The following is a 23,052-nucleotide window of genomic DNA, read 5'->3' as shown; positions in this document are numbered from 1 at the left end:
TAAGGTTTTGACTAAATGATTCCACCCTGAAAATATATAACTGAGTGATTATCATACTAATTATATAAATGTGTGTGCATAGGACAAGCTGAGACATTCAAGGAAAAGGGGAACTGTTAATAGACAGCAGACAACTTCTGACTACTGTGAAACTGATAAACAGGAAGGTCTCCCCACCCAGGGAGGGGAGAAACCATTGGGATTGCAGTAGATTATGTAACATGGGGCAGGATATGATAAGCAATGTGATGGAGAAAACTTGTAAATAAGCATTGACAGTGTTAAATAGCCATCAGACTAGCCGTCTACCACCCGGTTACTCAACCCTGCACCTTAGAGGCTGCTGCCCTCTATACATAGACATGGAATCACTGGCCACTTCAATAATGGAACACTAGTCACTTTAATAATGTATACACTACCGTTCAAAAGTTTGGGGTCACTTAGAAATGTCCTTGTTTTTGAAAGAAAAGCCATTTTTTTTGTCCATTAAAATAACATCAAATTGATCAGAAATACAGTGTAGATATTGTTAATGTTGTAAATGACTATTGTAGCTGGAAACGGCTGATTTTAATGTGGAATATCTACATAGGCGTCCAGAGGCCCATTATCAGCAACCATCACTCCTGTGTTCCAATGGCATCGTTGTGTTAGCTAATCCAAGTTGATCATTTTAAAAGGCTAATTGATCATTAGAAAACCCTTTTTGCAATTACGTTAGCACAGCTGAAAACTGTTGTTCTGATTAAAGAAGCAAAAAATCAGGCCTTCTTTAGACTTGTTGAGTATCTGGAGCATCAGCATTTGTGGGTTCGATTACAGGCTCAAAATGGCCAGAAACAAAGGACTTTCTTCTGAAACTCGTCAGTCTATTCTTGTTCGGAGGAATGAAGGCTATTCCATGCGAGAAACTGAGGTACACCCCCCAGTTCACGAAAATGGTTCGCTCCGACAGACACGTGGCCATGGCTTGCTATATAAAGCAGGCAGACAGGCTTTGGGACTTTCTGGAGGGGGGTCCGACTCGATACTAGATGGGTACACCTAATAAACTGTCCACTTGACAGGATTAAAAAAACAACAACAATAGAGACAATTCTATTCATAATAATCATAGATAATGACCAGCTTTACAATTTCATCAATATACTTTTTTCATAAATTTTAATTATTATTAATTAATATCATTATTCATCACCTTCCTGAGCAGTTTTTTGTAAGTTTTAATTTTAATTTGGTCTTCCCTTCTCACGGTTCACCAATTGCTTTTCCATCATCCTCATCACCCTGATCATTAACTGCCTCAAATGCATGGGGTTGTATTGATCCCCCTTCATCATCATCATCCCCACCCTGATCATTAACTGCCTCAGATGCAGGGGGTTGTATTGATCCCCCTTCATCATCATCATCCCCACCCTGATCATTAACTGCATCAGATGGACGGGGTTGTATTGATCCCCCTTCATCATCATCATCCCCACCCTGATCATTAACTGCCTCAGATGCATGGGGTTGTATTGATCCCCCTTCATCATCATCCTCCCCACCCTGATCATTAACTGCATCAGACGGACGGGGTTGTATTGATCCCCCCTTTCCATCATCCCCACCCTGATCATTAACTGCATCAGATGCAGGGGGTTGTATTGATCCCCCTTTTCCATCATCCCCACCCTGATCATTAACTGCATCAGATGGACGGGGTTGTATTGATCCCCCTTTTCCATCATCCCCACTTGATCCCTCTTGTGGTTTTGAAGTTTTATGTAAGTCATCAATCATGTCAAAAGCTAAATTCGATATTTTATCCCAATCAAATGTATGAGCGTCTCCTACTGCCCCCTCACCTCTCTGTGTCTCTGGAAGGGACACTGATGGGTTTCCCCCCTCATCACTATTTACCTTCTGGTCTTTATTCGTTGTCTCAGTAAGGGGTCTTATTTGGCTCACTGTAACAGATACATACTCTTTAGCTTTCTCCTTTAGAATGTCTCTCATTATAATTTCAGTTTCTTCCAAAACACTCTCCTCATATAAATGCCTGTGATAAGATTTACAACAAGCCTCACAAAATGTGATACAACAACCGCGATCAGGCGTGTTCTGACTCCCAGGCGTGTTCTTAGCACGGCAACGACATGGAGGTATGATAGACAGGATGAACCCAAAAGCAACAGCCAGCAGACATAACAAACCAATAACCTGAAAGAAAATGATGACAAACACATTAGTATTGTAGGATGGCTTCTGTCAAAATGTATTTCACACCTTGTTGATTTAGGGGACGGGACTTCACACTAGGATGTAAATATCACACCCACTGTTCAGAACGGCTTTAATATGTAGGTCTTTAGAGTTCACACCAAGACTCACAGTTGGAGACACTTTACTGACTTATAGTTCATGTAAGGTTTCATCTGTCAAAATGTATTTCATACCTCAACAAAATTATTATAGATGACGACCCCGTGCCCCGTAGAAGCTCCGGCATCACTAACTTTCACCACATCACCTCTTCATAAATCTGTAGCCGTCACAGTGCAGTAAATTACAAGATATATCGAAAAATACGACGAGGCACTCACCAACGAATCATTTCTGAGTTGAGCCAGGGTATTTTTGTCTTCAGGGATGAGCACATTTTTTTTGCAGGGAAGATCAACTTTGTCATTAGGGAGATTGTTTCCACAGCACACGTACCAGTCTCCATCGATGAGCACAGATGCAATCCAAAGCAACCCGACACAGAATGACTTACACAGAAGGGAGCACAGTCTACAGCCAAAATGACATTTGAGACTCCGTCTGCATGTGAACCGACATAGTCTTTTGAACATCTGATCCGTCCAGAGAACGAGGAACATCAACAGAAAAACTGGAATCAGGATGTACATGACACAGTTCAAAACTTCAGGTTTGCAGCTGCAAACAAACTCTACATGAAACACAGTGTACTGAATGAAGATGAGAGTGATTATTAGATAAAAACTGCCCCCTTCTGCCAATCTTTTCACTATGTTGTCGAGTAGAGATTTCAGACTCTCAACGTTAACCATGTTGATGGAGTGTAACGTCCAGTCAGATAATCGACCTGCCTCTAGCCAGGGGTAGACAGACTGTTGGGTTTTGACTTCCTCTACTAGACATTGAGCATCTAAACCGGTTGCGAAACATCGTCTGTTGCTATCGAACAGACAATAAAAACAACAGCCAAACTGCTGAAGACAGACAGACAGACAGACAGAGAGACAGAGATTATGAAATCCGGTTTCCGAGCTGGTCACGGGTGCACCTCTGCCACGCTCAAGGTCCTAAATGATGTCATAACCACCATCGATAAAAAAACAGTACTGTGCAGCCGTATTCATCGACCTGGCCAAGGCTTTCAACTCTGTCAATCACCACATATTTATCGTCAGACTCAACAGTCTTGGTTTCTCAAATGATTACCTCGCCTGGTTCACCAACTACTTCTCTGATAGAGTTCAGTGTGTCAAATCGGAGGGCCTGTTGTCCGGACTTCTGGCAGTCTCTATGGGGGTAACCACAGGGTTCAATTCTCAGGCAGACTTTTTTCTCTGTTTAAATCAATGATGTCGCTCTTGCTGTTGGTGATTCTCTGATCCACCTCTACGCAGACGACACCATTCTGTATATTTCTGGCCCCTCTTTGGACACTGTGTTAACAAACCTCCAGACGAGCTTCAATGCTATACAACACTCCGTCCGTGGCCTCCAAATGCTCTTAAATACAAGTAAAACTAAATGCATGCTCTTCAACCGATCGCTGCCCGCACCTGCCCGTCTGCCCAGCATCACTACTCTGGACGGTTCTGACTTAGAATATGTGGACAACTACAAATACCTAGGTGTCTGGTTAGACTGTAAACTCTCCTTCCAGACTCACATTAAGCATCTCCAATACAAAATTCAATCTAGAATCGGCTTCCAAAGACCCTCCCCATTATTGATTAAGGGGACTTTAAGATCCATATGTTTTGCTGCAGGCCATATAATAAGATACTGTTGCTATGTGTCTAAACTCTGCCACTATACGTTGTACAAGCCATATATATTAGTCTTTGTGGTTAAGCCCTGGCTGCTGTGAGAGTGAGCTGCAGGCTGGGTCTGAGTCAGACTGAAACTAGATAGAGAAGTAACCACTGTCTGGTTTTGATCTTGTGAGACAGTGGACAATGCTAATAAATTCAGAGAAGCTACAGTACCTTATAAGGTAACCTCAGCTTATTGATACACACATACATTGACGTAGGGGATCATACCACTAGGGATCACATGCATAAAATCAGCTGTGCCTTTAGGTGGGAACATACTGGGAAACATACCTGCAATGTTCCTGCTGTCAACTTCTGTCTGCAATTGCATTAATAAATGAATGATTGATTTACTTAAAGATATTGTCTGAATGCTAATTTCAACAATGATTGACAAGGAACGAACCCCAACCCCGCCAAACATACCCTCGTAAAACTGACTATTCTACCGATCCTTGACTTCGGCGATGTCATTTACAAAATAGCCTCCAACACTCTACTCAGCAAATTGGACGCAGTCTATCACAGTGCCATCCGTTTTGTCACTAAAGCCCCATATACTACCCATCATTGCGACCTGTATGCTCTAGTCGGCTGGCCCTCGCTACCTATTCGTCACCAGACCCACTGGCTCCAGGTCATCTATAAGTCTCTGCTAGGTAAAGCTCCGCCTTATCTCAGCTCACTGGTCACCATAACAGCACCCACCCGTAGGGGCAGCAGGGTAGCCTAGTGGTTAGAGCGTTGGACTAGTAACCGGAAGGTTGCAAGATTGAATCCCCGAGCTGACAAGGTAGAAATCTGTCGTTCTGCCTCTGAACAAGGTAGTTAACCCACTGTTCCTAGGCTGTCATTGAAAATAAGAATTTGTTCTTATCTGACTTGCAGGTAAAATTAAAAAATTAAACAGCACGCGCTCCAGCAGGTATATCTCACTGGTCATCCCCAAAAGCCAATTCCTCCTTTGGCCGACTTTCCTTCCAGTTCTCTGCTGCCAATGACTGGAACAAATTGCAAAAATCACTGAAGCTGGAGACTCATATCTCCCTCATTAACTTTAAGCACCAGCTGTCAGAGCAGCTCACAGATCACTGCACCTGTACATGGCCCATCTGTAAACAGCCGACCCAATCTACCTACCTCATCCCCATATTTGTTTTTGTTTTTCTGCACTTTTGCACACCAGTATTTCTACTTGCACATCATCATCTATCATTCCAGTGTTAATTGCTAAATTGTAATTACTTCGCAACTATGGCCTATTTATTGCCTTACCTCCTTACTTCATTTGCACACACTGTATACAGATTTTCTATTGTGTTATTGACTGTATGTTTTGTTTATTCCATGTGTAACTCTGTGTTGTTGTATGTTGTCGAACTGCTTTGCTTTATCTTGGCCAGGTCGCAGTTCTCAATGAGAACTTGTTCTCCACGAGCTCACCTGATTAAATAAAGGTGAAATAAAATTTTAAAAAAAATAATATATATTCCAGAAATGGGATGTAGCTCAGTGGTAGAGCGCATGCTTTGCATGTATGAGGTCCTGGGTTCAATCCCCAGCTTCTCCATTTAAAGTTATTGCATTGACCCAACTCCTACTTTACAGAATGTTGAAATCTTAAGCAGGAAACAGAGATGTGCTAAATAATTTGATCTTGTAATCTGAAGAACATGCGTTCAATCCCTGTTTGTACATTTATAGAACAGAAGAGGCATTGTTGCCAACTTTTATGGCGTCATTTTCAAAAACTGAAGTTCATGTGTTCGATCCCAGTCTGTACCTGGTTTAAGAATTGCTGCTATCGTTTCATTGTAGTTTCAATGGAGTGGTGTATATAAAAAGTACATTGTATTGATATTGATTTTATCTGCAAATGAAATGGGATGGAAGCTCAGAGGGGGAGTGCATGCAAGATATGTATGAGGTCCTCGGTTCAATCCCAAGATTCTCCACTGAGTTTATTTGTGTGCCAAATTCACATTTACACAACTACTACTTTCCAGAATGTTGAAGTATTATTTGTAGAGTAGAGTGGCATGGTGGCCAAGTGGTAAGGCGTCGGTGTCGTAAACCGAAGATCATGGGTTCAAATCCTATCCCTGCCTTTATGAAAGACATCTGATATCATGGACCTGTGCTTTTATTGGAGGACTTTGCAGAAAAAGCAAGTTGTATCAATATTGCAACACAGCTATTATAGTAAGGGGATGTATCTCTATGGTAGAGCCAGTGCTTTACATGTATGCGGTCCAACGTTAATCCCCAACTTCTCTGTTGAGTGTATTTAGTTGTAAATTATCTTTTGCACAACTCCCACTTTCCAGAATGTTGACATTCTAAGAAGGAAATAGATATGCTAAATCATCTGTTTCTGTAAACTGAAGCACATTGGTTCAATCCTTGTTCCACGTTTATGGAAGATAGCTGATATTATGGAAATGTACATTCATTAGAACAGTGTAAAGAAAAGGTAAATTGTATTGATATGACCACTGCGACCTGTATGCTCTAGTCGGCTGGCCCTCGCTACCTATTCGTCACCAGACCCACTGGCTCCAGGTCATCTATAAGTCTATGCTAGGTAAAGCTCCGCCTTATCTCAGCTCACTGGTCACGATAACAACACCCACCCGTAGCACGCGCTCCAGCAGGTATATCTCACTGGTCATCCCCAAAGCCAACACCTCCTTTGGCCGCCTTTCCTTCCAGTTCTCTGCTGCCAATGACTGGAACGAATTGCAAAAATCGCTGAAGCTGGAGACTCATATTTCCCTCAATAACTTTAAACATCAGCTATATGAGCAGCTAACCGATCGCTGCAGCTGTACATAGCCCATCTGTAATTAGCCCACCCCATCTACCTACCTCATCCACATATTGTTTTTATTTACTTTCTGCTCTTTTGCACACCAGTATTTACTACTTGCACATCATCATCTGCTCATCTATCAATCCAGTATTAATTTGCTAAATTGTAATTACTTCGCTACTATGGCCTATTTATTGCCTTACCTCCTCATGCCATTTGCACACACTGTATATAGACTTTCTTCTTTTCTATTGTGTTATTGACTGTACGCTTGTTTATTCCATTTGTAACACTGTGTTGTTGTTTGTGTCGCACTGCTTTGCTTTATCTTGGCCAGGTCGCAGTTCTAAATGAGAACTTGTTCTCCACTAGCTTACCTGGTTAAATAAAGATGAAATAATTTTTTTTTTTTAAAACATTTTTTTCTTTCCCAGAAAGGGGATGTAGCTCAGTGGTAGAGCGCATGCTTTGCATGTATGAGGTCCTGGGTTCAATCCCCAGCTTCTCCATTTAAAATTATTGCATTGACCCAACTTCTACTTTACAGAATGTTGAAATTTTAAGCAGGAAACAGAGATGTGCTAAATAATTTGGTTTTGTAATCTGAAGAACATGCTTTCAATCCCTGTTTGTACATTTACAGAACAGAAGTGGCATTGTTGCCAACTTTTATGGCGTCATTTTCAAAAACTGAAGTTCATGGGTTCGATCCCAGTCTGTACCTGGTTTAAGAATTGCTGCTATCATTTCATTGTTGTTTCAATGGAGTGGTGTATATAAAAAGTACATTGTATTGATATTGCATTTTATCTGCAAATGAAATGGGATGGAAGCTCAGAGGGGGAGTGCATGCAAAATATGAATGAGGTCCTCGGTTCAATCCCAAGATTCTCCACTGAGTTTATTTGTGTGCCAAATTCACATTTACACAACTACTACTTTCCAGAATGTTGATGTATAGTTTGTAGAGTAGAGTGACATGGTGGCCAAGTGGTAAGGCGTCGGTCTCGTAAACTCAAGATCATGGGTTCAAATCCTGTCCGTGCCTGTATGAAAGACATCTGATATCATGGACCTGTGCTTTTATTAGAGGACTTTGCAGAAAAAGCAAGTTGTATCAATATTGCAACACAGCTATTATAGTAAGGGGATGTATCTCTGTGGTAGAGCCAGTACTTTACATGTATGCGGTCCAACGTTAATCCCCAACTTCTCTGTTGAGTGTATTTAGTTGTTAAATTATCTTTTGCACAACTCCCACTTTCCAGAATGTTGACATTCTAAGAAGGAAATAGATATGCTAAATCATCTGTTTCTGTAAACTGAAGCACATGGGTTCAATCCTTGTTCGACCTTTATGGAAGATAGCTGATATTATGGAAATGTACATTCATTAGAACAGTGTAAAGAAAAGGTAAATTGTATTGATATGACCACTGCGACCTGTATGCTCTAGTCGGCTGGCCCTCGCTACCTATTTGTCACCAGACCCACTGGCTCCAGGTCATCTATAAATCTTTGCTAGGTAAAGCTCTGCCTTATCTCAGCTCACTGGTCACGATAACAACACCCACCCGTAGCACGCGCTACAGCAGGTATATCTCACTGGTCATCCCCAAAGCCAACACCTCCTTTGGCCGCCTTTCCTTCCAGTTCTCTGCTGCCAATGACTGGAACGAATTGCAAAAATCGCTGAAGCTGGAGACTTATATTTCCCTCACTAACTTTAAACATCAGCTATCTGAGCAGCTAACCGATCGCTGCAGCTGTGCATAGCCCATCTGTAAATAGCCCACCCAATCTACCTACCTCATCCACATATTGTTTTTATTTACTTTCTGCTCTTTTGCACACCAGTATTTCTACTTGTACATCATCATCTGCTCATCTATCCCTCCAGTGTTAATTTGCTAAATTGTAATTACTTCGCTTATGTCGTGTCTTTGGCTATGCCGGATTAAGTGATATGACATGCTAACTTATAAAATTATTTCTCTGTAATTAATATTACCTGATTAAGCTAATCATGTAAATGTAATTAACTAGAAAGTCGGGGCACCACAGAAGAACGTTTATAGAGCTGTTATCTTCTGAATAAACTCTTAAAATACTTAGTAATATTTTACATCGATAGCAGTCAATCTTATCTTATTTTCAATCTCATCATGAAAGTTATAAATTCTTGGTTATCTTCACGAACCCTGGCTAACAAGTTGAATCAGCAATACAAAATTGGGTTTAATTATTTATTTACTAAATACCTAACTAATCACACAGAATTACAAATACACAGAATACAATGATGTCATACAGAAAGCGTCCTGGCGGACTGAGCCTGTATCATGGCTGGTTACACAAAGGAAAAGGGGGTTGGGCTTGAATGAAAGAGCGGGAAGATTTAGGAACACAGAAACAGCAGCTATGCTATCGTAAATACATTATCTTATGCATTCTAAATTACCGCCCATTTGGAAAAGGAAAATGCAATAAATATTTACTCTGAGCTGCGCTTCGGTAGATTGGTCGTAGATGCTGGCCGTGGTTGGCCAACAGATCTTCCTGTTGTGTAGTGGAAGAATGTCAATGGTGGTGGTATCTTCGTCTGGTTGTTAGACTGGATCCGTCGTCCGTCCTTTCCTAGCCCACGTTAGCAGCGGCTAACTCAACGGCTAGGAAGTATCACTTCTGTAGTGAATAAGCTCAAAGTTCATACCAGTTCATACCATAGCTCACGCCGAGGTTGGCTTAGTTCTGTTCTTGATATGGTTTAGTTAACATGTCTGTCCTTATAACGTCGAGGCTGCAGACCTCTCGTACTGGAACCTGGAATGTCTTTTCGTCAAAGACTTATATAGTGGAGAGGGGGAAGGAGGGGTTTCATCGTTTATAACCCCATGTCTCTTCACAGGGTTGGCCACTGATCGGCAGGGCACTTTCCCTATGAAAACCCAATTCTCTCATTTGGAAGCTAAAATTACATTTAATCTCCTAACAAACAATTTCAATATCAAACATTTCAATTGCATAACAATTCCATGTGACTCTGATAACTAGAGAGTGTATACTTTCTCCGGTACAGTTTATGTCGTCCTGCCATCAATCATAATGTCTCAGATAACAATGAACTGACATACATACTCATTACGTTATCAAGCATATTTCCAACTGGTTTTATTAACAAAAGATGGTTCCTTTCCCTATTTGTTTGATGTTCCCAGACTCTCTATATTTAACACAGGCTATTCCAGTCCTTCAGTAGGGTCAGAGAGAGAGGGGAAGGGAGAAGGTATTTATGGGGGGGTCATAAACCTTACCCACAGGCCAACGTCATGACACTACTATGGCCTATTTATTGCCTTACCTCCTCATGCCATTTGCACACACTGTATATAGACTTTCTTTTTTTCTATTGTGTTATTGACTGTACGCTTGTTTATTCCATTTGTAACACTGTGTTGTTGTTTGTGTCGCACTGCTTTGCTTTATCTTGGCCAGGTTGCAGTTCTAAATGAGAACTTGTTCTCCACTAGCTTACCTTGTAAAATAAAGATGAAATAAAATTTAAAAAAGAAACATTTTTTTCTTTACAAGAAAGGGGATGTAGCTCAGTGGTAGAGCGCATGCTTTGCATGTATGAGGTCCTGGGTTCAATCCCCAGCTTCTCCATTAAAAATTATTGCATTGACCCAACTCCTACTTTACAGAATGTTGAAATTCTAAGCAGGAAACAGAGATGTGCAAAATAATTTGGTTTTGTTATCTGAAGAACATGCCTTCAATCCCTGTTTGTACAATTATAGAACAGAAGTGGCATGATTGACATCTTTTATGGCGTCATTTTCAAAAACTGAAGTTTATGGGTTCTATCCCAGTCTGTACCTGGTTTAAGAATTGCTGCTATCATTTCCTTGTAGTTTCAATGGAGTGGTGTTTATAAAAAGTACATTGTATTGATATTGCATTTTATCTGCAAATGAAATGGGATGGAAGCTCAGAGGGGGAGTGCATGCAAAATATGTATGAGGTCCTCGGTTCAATCCCAAGATTATGCACTGAGTTTATTTGTGTGCCAAATTGACATTTACACAACTACTACTTTCCTGACTGTTGATATATAATTCACAGCGTAGAGTGGCATGGTGGCCAAGTGGTAAGGCATTGGTCTTGTCAACCGAAGATCATGGGTTCAAATCCCATCCGTGACTTTATGAAAGCCATCTGATATCATGGACCTGTGCTTTATTTGGAGGACTTTGCAGAAAAGCAAGTTGTATCAATATTGCAACACAGCTATTAAAGTAAGGGGAAGAATCTCTATGGTAGAGCCAGTACTTTACATGTATGTGGTCCAACGTTAATCCCCAACTTCTCTGTTGAGTGTAATTAGTTGTTAAATTAGCTTTTGCACAACTCCCACTTTCCAGAATGTTGACATTCGCAGAAGGAAATAGATATGCTAAATCATCTGTTTCTGTAAACTGAAGCACATGGGTTCAATCCTTGTTCGACGTTTATGGAAGATAGCTGAAATTATGGAAATGTACTTTCATTAGAACAGTGTAAAGAAAAGGTCAATTGTATTGATATGACCACTGCGACCTGTATGCTCTAGTCGGCTGGCCCTCGCTATGTTGATGATCAGTTACTTGAGAAGGAGACCAAGTCAAGACGCTGGACCGGGTGGATTCAGTTTATAGTAGGCAGTTTATTATGAGACAAAGATATTTGCCAAAGCGTGCACGGACTCCTTCGTTTAGCTCATAGGGAACTAGCGGAAGAGCGCCCTGAAACATGGTGTGCATCCAATTTATACAATGAAATAACAGTGTGTTGACGTAGGTTGAGTCTAGTAGGTCCGCTCTCCTGACTGGTCGATGAGTGGAGGGACGGTCCATTCTCCAGGTGGTGTCGACTTCCCATTGGCCCTTGGCAGTGTCCTTTGTCCTCGGAGTCCAACACCCCTAAGTGTGTTTTTCTGCTAATTCGTGTCTGGGTGGTTGCGATATTCATGGAATGTTGTTTTTTACACCAGTGGTCGTGTGGCTAGGGCGCTTTCATGTCTTGACATTTTTGTGTGAGTGCTTAAGTCAGCCATCTGTCTCTGGGTGTGGTCGTGATTGGTATCAGTTGGTTGCTCAATATGTCTCTGGAATTTTGTTGTGTGCTGTTGTGAAGCATGTTGTGCAAATGCCCTCCTTATATATCATTAGGTAAAACGTTAGATTATCTTTATTACAAATCCCCCTCTTCACGTCTGCAAGACGTGACAAAGAAAAAGTGGAACAGGCTTGCTCGGCGGTAGGTACTTGTCGTCTCATTGATCTGAACTTTGACTCGGTCTTTAGCTCACCATCTGCTCCGTTATCATCTCTCTAAAGTTCTGGTTATTAAACCTCTTGCACACGGGACCAAACAACAACCACACAACCCAAACACACTCATACAGGTTAAAGCAGCCCATAATACAGTTCTTGCAACACTTTTCCATTTCCCAAACATGAGCTGTGTTATCAAAAATGTACGTACAGCAATGAACCTAATCATTCTACCTACACCATCCTCTTTGCCCGTAACCTATCGAGAGTTAGTCTATTTTACCAGGTCATGAGGGAGGTGGCGGAAAATTGGTCAGAGAACCTCTTTACTGCATCCCCTGTTTCATTCATGAATCTCTGTTGATTAAATGATGTCATTAATTCAATCCACATTATTATTTATTGTCAACTACCAACGTAATGTAGTGTTAAAGCCTTCACATATTTGATTCATAACTTTGTATTCATCTGGAACCTCCCTGAGGATGCCAATAGCATCCATCTAGACAAAGCCATTCCCATCCTTATCAAAACTCCTCCTGTACCTACTTTAGCCTCCTATAACTGGTCTCTTATCACTAATTCAAACTGGTTGGACCTATAACCCCAGGGCGCAAGTTCCTAACCACCCTTTGTGGTAATTCTTGTCGTATGCGTCCTTCGCTGGTACTAGCCCACCCTTCATCAGTTATAGGTGCTATGAGGTTACACATTTTCTCCTGTGCTTTCAAACCTAAGTCAGTCACATTAACGATTACCTTTCCAGCCATTAAAATCATCTTAATTCTCGGTGCCATTCTTGTATCTATAACACTGGTGCTCATCAGGAATTTAGGTGAACCGAGGTGGGTTGGCTGAGTACTTCAATCTGGCCAACCCCTATTCCTGTACAGTTGTCTGCTTCCCCAGGAAATTGTTTAATGTTTACCTTAAATTCTACATCTTGAGCTTCTTTGATTCCTTATTCTGTACGTCACTCATCAGTGTATTATATAGTTTATCTTTTACTTCTTCTCAATGACAACGGTAACCTATGTTTAGTACCCGTAGGTGTTGGATCTGAATGTATCAGAAAGATTAGACTATGATGCAGCTCAGAGTCTCTACTCTTCCCAAAAACCGTCAACCCTCTCCTGCCCTTAGTCTCTCTGCTTGGTACCACCCCATACTCATACCTCTAGGAGCACACACAGTGATGAACAGTCGGGATAGGAAATCTTCATTAAGGAGGTAACCCCCGGACCTTATTGGTTCTCGGTTCTTCTCCTAACTCTGTGTGTGATCATCAGTGCTCATATGTGTACATACCTTCTTGCAGTGGGTAACGTGGACCCAAATGACTCTCTCAGCTTTTCTAATGGCAAAGGCAATGGTTTAACAGCACCTGGTATGGGCCTTCCCAACGGGACTGCTTCCAGTTTTTTCTCCTCATGGACTGGATCCACACCCAGTCTCCTAGTTGGATTGAGTGAATCACCTTCTCTTGTAATTCACCTGTTGGACACAAAATCTTGGACATACGGGTTTGGTTAAAAAACAGTCTTCTCATTTGCTCTGCTAGTATTTCTTCACTTCTATGTCTACCTGTTCTGGTATCTCTAACTCTGGCATTCTATAGGCTCTACCTAATTAGCTAAAATGTCATCCATCATTTAAAGAGATAGATCCCAGTATCAATACTAGGGATAATATCTTGTCCTCATTTTTTAGTTACCATAATCTTTTCCACCAAGTAAGTTGGGAACACTTCTACCCATTTGCTATGCTTATCTGTTATTTTTAAACACCCCTTCTTCCCTTCAATTCGGAATAGTTCAATAAGTCCATTTCCAGCAACAGACAACGTATTATATCAAAATTCCCTCGCTATTATTTTCTAATTAGTTAGCCTTTCAATTTAAACTAATCAAGCTATCAAAACGTTACATTTATATCTTAAACAAACGCTAGCAACCGTATCTCTCCAGGCAAAACATATCTTCCTACATTTTAGTCCCATGGTGCATGGGCTGGGATCCGAACCCAGGCCTCCCGCGTGGCAGGCGAGAATTCTAAACTATTCAAATGCATACTCGGGTTCAGTGTCTTCCAACTGAAGCAAAGGAAACATTAGGCCCCTATCAGCCTGACCAGGGTCAATAGCGGTGGTGATCAGCCTAGTAGCAAGAGTACGAGCGCATGGAATGCAACAGCATCCACAAAGAACGAGTATTGCGACAAAGACGGAAATAGAGACCAGTACTGACGATACCAGCATCTTATATTTACCGAACGCATCCATCCAAGAATCCCACATAGAGGTATCCACCCCCGAGTGCCGCTTCATCTTGCCGTTGAGAGTACGGAGACCCTCCAAGGCAAGCGTGAAACTACCGTCAGGAGCGGTATTATTAGGAATGAAGGTGCAGCACTGTTCCCCGAAGATAGTACATACGTTACCCTTTTCTGCCAATAGCATATCTACAGCAATACGATTTTGGAAAGCCATGAGCGAAGTTGCTTTCAATTGGGCGTGGATAGCTTCAAATCCCAGTTGAGTCCAATTACCCAATTTCTGAACATTAAAATGGATGTAATTTATTCTATCAATATTTTTGTTAATTGTGCACCACCAGCAAATAGAGGATTCAAACCCAGCAGCCACTTGGTCTACCAACTTCTATTCGTCGGGAACCCCCCTGGGGACCCCGATAGCGTCAATGTAGGTGGAGTCCCCGGCAGGTTGGGCCGCCGCGCGTTTTGACTTAAATGGCCCAACCTCGGTTCCCAGGGATTGGATACGAGCAAGAAGATCCCAAACACCCATGGGGTAGACAGAAATAGGCAGCAAGAGGTTAATTAGGCCACAGAGGCCAGTAATATTATCAGGCAATCTATCAAACAAGCGTTTACCCCCACACCACCACCACACATCCGCTCTAGAGAGGGGTTTGAATGATCCGTAAATAGTAAAAACGTCCAGACACCATCCGTCCTGGATATCCCCTACCCAAGCTTTACCCCCAGTTAGGTTGACGCAGGTAAAGCTGGCCTTTGCAACAACATAAGAAAATAACGGCTTCATGACGGAGGATAGCGCGATTGGGTAAACCACGTCCCAGTCAGAACAATTTGCATCTGGATTGTCTTGTGACATTAATGGAATCAGACATGTCGGGGAGATAGGGGCAGGCACAATGCGGAGCAATGGTCTTGGCCCCATGCAAAACACACAGTTCTGACGGGTGGTATTAGCTGCTTCCTCAGTAAGCAGGAGCCAGTTGTTAGTGAACCCGGAGATACCGGTAGCTATCTGGATGGTATCATCCAGAGTTGGCGGGAGGTAACCAAAGTAACTGGACCCCATGCTCCACCCTTCCTAGAGGCTGCCTCAGGAGATGAAATGTTGTCCTTCACTGTGACTGCTTGTGGGCTAGATAAATTAGTTAAGCAAATCCGCAGATTCCAGTCTAGGGAGTTTGGTACATATGGAGCGAGTACAAACGGCTGACAGCCTAGGCTTGTCCTTGGCCGAACAATAAATTTCAACCCCGTTGTAGTTGTAGATAATGTCAGGACCCTGCGCCAACCCTCGACATCGTCCCCCTCAGTCCAAGCGGACCAGTCTGGACCAGATTCGGACACTAGATTTTTCCAGGACCACTCGCTATAGCCCCCTAAGGTCATATACTATATTTTGTCAGTAAACTCCATCGCACTAGCCCACCCATTTCTAGAACGTCCCAGAAGCCCCCATGGCAATGTCACTGTAGTGGTGGTGTTTATGGCTAGACATAGGGTGGTGCTCCTAACTTTTGTTGGAGTACATGATTTGTCAGTGGAGACAGTGGAGCGTTTATGGATCCTGTGGTTTGTGGAAGGCAGGGTACTGTTGACTGTGGGTAGGTGAGTAAGTTGTTGCACTAGCCATGTGAGAGTTCCTAAGGATACTCCAGTAATAATTATAAAAATAACAAACAGGGGAGCTGATATCCCCAGCCGCTCCCAGGGAGGAAGGTACCCCGTCCCTGGGCGTGGCGCCTTAGGACGTGGAAAAGGGAGCTGTGGCCCCATTTCCCTCGTCTAAGGGATCAGTGGTTGGGGTCGAATCAAGGGCGCGTAAGTTGGCCCTGGTTTCAGTCAAAATTCTGGAAGGGGTTGGGGCTGAAGTGCAGTGTGTAAGGTGGTGCCAAGGCACCCCTGATTTACCTTTGACCTGGACAGAGTGTGAAGTAACTTCCTTCACTTCGTACGGTCCAGTCCACCTGGGTTCCAGCCACTTTCTCTTGTGGACTCTGACCCTCACCCAGTCCCCAACTTTTACCTTCAGTGGTGGCGAGTCTCCCAACAGCTCCCCCTCTTGGACCTTGCGGATCTGTGTGGAGAGAGCTGCAGAAAGTTCCGTCAGTTTTCTCACATAGTCAGACATTACAATTTGTTGTACATCAAGGGCGGGCATATGACCTCCCTCCCTTGGTGGACCAGGCATGATGGGTGCCTGCACCTGGAGAGGCTCTCATAGCCATCAATGCCAGGGGCAGGGCTTCAACCCAAGTCAACTTCGAACCTGCACATACCTTAGCTATTTTAGCCTTAAGGGTTTGATTGGCGCGTTCCACGAGGCCCTGAGATTGGGGCCTGTACACCGACCCAAATTTGTGTACAATCCCGAATCTCTCCTCCACCTGTCTCAGGTGCTTGTTACTGAAATGGGACCCGTTGTCGGATCGGATCTGTCTTGGAACCCCATACCTTGGTATGAGTTCGGTTTGCAGCCACTTTATGACTGACTTGGCATCCTCTCGTGCCGTTGGTATTGCCTCCACCCTCCTTGAAAACCTGTCTACCATTACCAAAAGGTACCTTTTTCCACCAACCACGTTATCTGGCCCCATGTCTGTGTAATCTATGCTAATGTCCTGGAAACAGGCGTTAGGGACTGGAGAAAAACCCATAGGCGTTTGATAGGGCTTCTTGGGGTTGTAACTTCCACATATGCTACACTCGTCGCAGAATAGGTCAGTCAAGTCTTTCAGATGGGGGTGCCACCAGATGTAGGACACTTTCTGTAAAGTCTTCAGTTTCCCCTCATGTGTAGGCCCATGGGCCTCTCGTATGAGTTCTTGGCACAGGTTTGCGGGGGCCACCAATCTGCCGTCATGGCACCTCCATAGTTCGTCAGGTCCTTTAGTGGCCCCCTTTTGTGCCCATACTGAGTGTTCGTAAGGTCCGGCTGCGAGTTGCAACTCCCTGATGTCGTGTGGGGTGAGTTCAGGTTGAGATGTTTCTGGTCGTAACACCATTTGTCTGGGAGTGTACCCGCCGGCTTTCTTAGCTGCTTTGTCGGCTTCGTCGTTTCCCTCACTAATTCTGTTTTTCAGCTGTTGGTGTCCTTTGCACTTCATTATGGCTACCTTTTCAGGCAGTGAGACTGACTTAATCAGTCTTTCCATTTGTGCCTTGTGTTTGATGGGGAGATTCCCTGTAGTGGTGAAATTTCGTCTCAACCATTGTGGTCCGTCGATATGGACTGCCCCATGGGCATAGGCTGAGTCGGTGTATATGTTTACAGTTTTTCCTTCTGCCCTTTCCAATGCTTGTGTTAGGCCTATGATTTCAGCCAGCTGTGCAGATGCAGGTTGTGGAATAATGGCTGCTTCCAGGGTAATGTGTGACCCATCCGGTATTTGTTGCACCACAGCGTACGCTGCTATGTTTCCTTCTTCCCCTCTATAGCAACATCCGTCTGTGTACAGCCATAGATCAGGGTTTTGGTGTGGTTTGTTCTCCAGGTCAGGTCTCAGCTTCAGTTCTTGTGCTGCTCTTTCGGCGCATGAGTGGGGTAAGCCTTCCTCTGCGTTGAGTGCATCTGCCATGTTCTTGTCGGTGTTGACAAATGTGATGTGTGATTGGGTGCATTTGTTCTGTATTTTGTTTTTTCTTTCAGAACTGAACGTGAATTCCTTGCTCATCAGGTACGCTGCCACTCCATGGTGGGTATGAATTTCCAATGGATGACACATCACTAGATGGGCTGTTTTTTCTATGGCTTTTGCCACTGCTGCCACGTACCTGGAACATGTAGTTTGACCTATTTCGATGTGGTCTAGTTTTGAGGAGTGGTACATCAACACTCTCCTCTCCCCCTCTTGTTTCTGAAATAGGATGGACGATGAGAATCCTTCCTTTTCAGAAACATCCAGATGGAACTTGTTTTTGTAGTCAGGTGCAGTGAGAGCTGCGGCCACGGATAGGTCTGTTTTCTGGAGTGCAAATGCCTCGGAAGCTTCAGGTGTCCAAGCCAAAGAGGCGTGCAGGTTTCTCGCACCAGCCACACGCACCATTTCTCTCATAGGCTCGGTTCTTGCTGTATAGTCAGGGATATGTGTACGGTTGTACCCTGTCAGGCCCAAAAATGACAGCATACCCGAAACAGTGATGGGGCGTGGGTGATGTAAGATAGAGTCTCTGTGGGCTTTGGAGAGTCCCGCTCCTTCACCCGATATCTCTCTTCCAAGGAAGAGTACGGTTCTGCGACAGGATTGGACTTTGCTCATTTTCACATTGTATCCCTTGTTTGCTAGGAAGTCCAGCAGAGGTTTTGTCATTAGTAGGCAGAGATCAGAGTTAGGAGCGGCCAGAAGGAGGTCGTCCACATACTGGATGAGAACCACTCCATCGGGAATTTTCAATTCGCCCAGCTGTGTTTTGAGGATGTGATTGAAGATCCCAGGTGAGCACCTGTATCCCTGTGGGAGAACCGAGTACGTGTACTGCTGGTGTTCATACGTAAATGCAAAGAGTGGTTGAGAAGCCACATCCAGTGGGATGCTGAAAAACGCATTTGCCAAGTCCACTACTGTGAAGTACTGGTGCTTGGGAGACAGGTTGCTCAATGTGATGTGAGGATCTGGGACAGGAAGATCAATGGGTACAGTAACGTCATTTACTGCTCGGAAGTCTTGGACCATCCGGTGAGTTTCACCTCCTGCCTTTAGCACCGGTAGAATGGGAGTGTTCCATGGGGATATAGTTTTGTAGATGACTCTCGCTCCTAGTAGGCCTTAAATGGTAGGCTTGATACCAGTGATTTGTTCGGGCTTCAAGCGATACTGGGTCCGGAAAACAGGCTGTTGCTCAGGGTCCACAAGAGTGATGGTAACCGGTGCTACCTGGAGCTGTCCTACATCAAATGGGGAGGTGGTCCATATCTTTTCATCCACCGTCGAGATCAGCGCTGCAGTGGATGGGTGGTCGGTATATGGCTTACCATGGTGTCTTAGAAGGGTCAGCCGTTCTGGGTGGCAGAGCTCTTCCGTGTCAATATCAAGGAATCTCCACATGTTTTCAGTAGTGGCTTTGTGAATGCCGGCCGTATGGGTGGGCTCCCACTGGAGTTTGGAGGCTCGTCTGATCATTGGACCAAGGCTCCGTGCCTCGAAACCATTACCTACAGCGAGTGTGACGTGAGGAGCTGACTCCTCTCCCAACAGGTACCAAGACTTCAGGTGAGGTTGCAAGATTACAGGAGCTGCTACCCCCTCTTGTCCACATATTATCGTGCAGCACCTGATTGATGGCGTGAGTGGCATCATGTTCTCATCCCAGTCATCTGTGTATGGGTTGTCGTCGTTGTCTGTGACATTGAGGGTGCAGTGCACCTCTGCCTGTGGAGTCTTGTATGGGTGTAACGTGTAGATCTGTGTTTTCAGCTGGTTGAACTGGAACTGGATGCGTGGAGTTCCTATTCCCGTTGAAATACACTTCAACCAATACATTTCTTGAGTTGCAGATAGGACAGGGGCCGGTAACATGAGGACCTTCACTGGTTTGCTTGTGGTGGAGAGAATGGGGCAGGTGTAGACCTCCACGCCGTTGTTAGTCAAATATATAGAGCACTGTAGTTTACACAAGAGGTCTCGTCCCAACAGGTTGATGGGGCAGTTGGGGCAGTACAGGAACTGATGTTTGAGTTTTAATAGGCCCCATGAGAAGTGTAAGGGGACGGTTTTCTTTTGAGCTTCGGGGTTTCCTGACACCCCCACCACCTGAATGAATTCCGAAGATAGTTGCTGACGGGTTCGGATAGCAGAGTATGTACAACCTGTATCAACTAGAAATTGATGGGGTACCCCTTCAATTTCACACAGAACAGTAGGTTCTGTGTGAAGTGGAAAAAGCTGCCGTCCCTCCCCGTCCGGTGGTGGTGGGCACCTTCATGGCCATGGGGCGTACTCATCCGCCATGCCCTGGAAGTTTGGTGTGTGCTGGCTCAGGTCAGGGTTGGGGTGATTGTAAGCAGGGTGTGCTTGGGATCCTGGGTACCTTTGTGGGCGGGGTCCACCTCTTCCTCTCCCTGGTGAGCCCCCCCTGGTTGCCATCCAGTGTTGCCTTGCAGGTGTTAACGGATGAGGGCAGTTGCGAGCCATGTGCCCATGTTGTCTGCAATTATAACAGTTCAGGCCCCCCCAACGGGGTTGACCTCCTTGCCAAGGTGTTTGGTATCCCGGTTGAGCCATCCATGGTGTTGGATAACTCAACTGAGGCGGCAGGTAGGATGTTGGGGCGGTCATGGGCATGGGTTGGTTCATGTGTTGCGCCACTTGGGGGACCCCCATGGTAACGGGGTAGTTTGCTGCAACTGTTGCTGCATCATCTGGGTCACTGTCTTCTTTATTACCTGGGATAAGTCTTCCGGGTTCTCTACCACCATCTGCTTTTTGGGCTTATCACCTTTTTGGGCCTCTTTCAGCTGTAGTTTCAGCAGCTGGACTTGAAGGGACTGGACCTGTGTGTCCGCTCCCCCTTTGTCCTTGTTATATTGGGTGAGGTGGTGATGCGTGTGCGAGTTGAATTGTGGTAGGGGAAGTGCCATTAACCCCACTGTGTTTCTGAGTTTAACTTTAACTTCTCCGGGACATCCATTCACCACCATTTCTTTCCACATGCTGAGTGTAGTCTCCGTGTGGTCATATGGTTCTTCATGGACAGTCCTCCACGTAGTCTTGGCCCTGTCCAGGTAGGCTGCTGGTTGTTCTTCTGGAGTGATGGTGAAAGAGGACAGGGTAGCATGGTTCCTTTCAGTGGGATACGCCCGACGCAACACCTCCCACAGTGCCTGACGTATGTCCCCCAGTGGTGCGGTGGGGGGTGTTGCGTTCAGATCTGCTTCTTTTATGAGAGACGCCATGGTTCCATGATCTGTTGCTCTGGCTAGTAGTAGCGCTTTCATGTCTCCTAAGCATAGGCGTAGTCCAGAGGTAAGGGTTTGGAGCTGCAGCAGCCATGCCGAGGCTCCTCCGTGCAGACTAGGGAGTTGTTCCATGAGTGTGGTCAGGTCAGTCATCTTCCATGGCTGGTATTCTTCAAACCGAGGGTCTGCTGCGGGTCTGAGTGGCAGTTGTCTTGCAGAACTGACACCCCCACTAAGGCCCCAGTGTTCCCTCGATGTCATTCCCCTTTCTCTTAGTTTTTCCAAGCGAACCGACCTTCTGACTGGCTCAACTAGATCGGTCACTTTCCCTGTCATTACCCCCTCTACGTGGAACGTCCCGCCGTCCCTGTCCGCTTTCTCTAACAGGGTTTTTGCTAGGACGATGGACTCATTCACCTGCCTTTGTAGGTTCACGATGTCCATACTGGTGGGGGTGTGTCTGGTCCCACCTTCGTCATCCTCGCTGGGTAGATTTCCTTGGGAGGACCAGGATGCTTCGCTGTTCCCCGGGGTGAGTGAGTGGCACCTTAAGTAATGGTCTGGGTTGGGGGTGGAGGTGAACTTGGTTCCTCCGCCTCCAACCATATCAGAAAGGGAGGTTGGGCCTCCTCCCCCTGTCTCATAGTTTTGCACCTCCTCACAGTCAAGGTGTCCACCATGTATGCCCATGCTGACGGTTCCGGTCAACTCTCCACCCTTGAGAGAGAATACTGGAGCTTGTATTGCGGGTGAAGCAGGAGACAGTGCTGATCGGAATGGATTGAGGGATTTTCCCCCTTGGGGTTGTCCAAATGAATAAGGAGGGGGCGTCTGGGTTACTTCTTTTGGCACTTCTGGGTATAATGTAGGTGGAGCAGACGCAACGGTAGCGTCTGTATCGTCAGTCGGTCCTGTATTTAGATCAGTCGTGGCGGTCGTCACTATCCCCATCATATCTGGTTTCTTATATGGGAGGGCCCTTCTAGTCTCCTCTATAGCCCAGATCCCTATTCTCAACTCTGCCTCTGCCTTTTCTCTGTTCTTGGTCCCTTCCTTCTTAAACATGTGGTTCCTGTTTCTGTCCTTTTCACTTTCTATTCCTTTCTCAACTGCTTCCTTCAAAACTTCCTCCATCACTACAAGTTGTCCCTTTGTCGGGGCCCCTCCGCTAAAATAACCTGCCTGTGTCCATCTCAACTTTACTTCCTCCCACACTTTCCTTATTGCTTTATATTGTTCTTTTCCCCCCGCTCTATCCTGTATCTTCTGTTCCAAATATTCGCTACATTTAAGTTTGGTTGGTGGAATGGTTGCCATTTTTGTTACCCGTATAAATGTCCCTCTATCTTTGTATACTTAGCCCGTCGTTGGTCAAAACCAGCGATGTATTCACGGTGCTGACACAGACTTATCTCTGGTGCCCCACCCTCGTAGACAAAGTTCCTACAACTATAAATTTACTTTCATTTAATAAACTGCCTATATTACAGAAGCAGAATAATAACCACTTCAACCTTTATTAAGACAGTTCGTTAATTGTATTGTTGAAATAACCCAGGACAATACCAACAGCACGGCGGCTGACCACAATTCACTCAGTAATTCTTAAAAATTATACAAATAAAATAAAATTGATTAAAAAGAGACCTGTGAAACGCTCAATCAACACTACAATATTCCAAATTATCCGAC

General features: G+C 44.5%; 1 protein-coding gene and 5 non-coding genes across 6 annotated transcripts; 5 read left to right on the top strand and 1 right to left on the bottom strand.

The window, feature by feature from the left end:
• Positions 1 to 1,213: 1,213 nt before the first annotated feature.
• Positions 1,214 to 3,247, bottom strand: LOC115188266 (uncharacterized). The gene is made up of 2 exons (XM_029747111.1): positions 2,592 to 3,247; positions 1,214 to 2,208 (listed from the first exon to the last, which is right to left on the bottom strand). Exons 1-2 carry the CDS (start codon positions 3,060 to 3,062, stop codon positions 1,252 to 1,254), a joined length of 1,428 nt encoding a protein of 475 aa, XP_029602971.1. The 5' UTR covers positions 3,063 to 3,247; the 3' UTR covers positions 1,214 to 1,251.
• Positions 3,248 to 5,559: 2,312 nt separating this feature from the next.
• trnaa-ugc (transfer RNA alanine (anticodon UGC)) lies at positions 5,560 to 5,631 on the top strand. The gene has a single exon. It is a non-coding gene; the product is annotated as a tRNA-Ala (tRNA).
• A 466-nt stretch (positions 5,632 to 6,097) lies between these two features.
• trnat-cgu (transfer RNA threonine (anticodon CGU)) lies at positions 6,098 to 6,169 on the top strand. The gene has a single exon. It is a non-coding gene; the product is annotated as a tRNA-Thr (tRNA).
• A 1,141-nt stretch (positions 6,170 to 7,310) lies between these two features.
• On the top strand, positions 7,311 to 7,382 carry trnaa-ugc (transfer RNA alanine (anticodon UGC)). The gene has a single exon. It is a non-coding gene; the product is annotated as a tRNA-Ala (tRNA).
• Positions 7,383 to 10,467: 3,085 nt separating this feature from the next.
• trnaa-ugc (transfer RNA alanine (anticodon UGC)) lies at positions 10,468 to 10,539 on the top strand. Its single transcript has one exon. It is a non-coding gene; the product is annotated as a tRNA-Ala (tRNA).
• A 467-nt stretch (positions 10,540 to 11,006) lies between these two features.
• On the top strand, positions 11,007 to 11,078 carry trnat-ugu (transfer RNA threonine (anticodon UGU)). The gene has a single exon. It is a non-coding gene; the product is annotated as a tRNA-Thr (tRNA).
• Positions 11,079 to 23,052: the final 11,974 nt, after the last annotated feature.

This window comes from Salmo trutta, unplaced genomic scaffold (genome assembly GCF_901001165.1).
Source record: "Salmo trutta unplaced genomic scaffold, fSalTru1.1, whole genome shotgun sequence".
Lineage (NCBI taxonomy): Eukaryota > Metazoa > Chordata > Actinopteri > Salmoniformes > Salmonidae > Salmo > Salmo trutta.
Note: the sequence above shows the minus strand (reverse complement) of the source record. Positions and strands in the feature narration are given on the sequence as shown.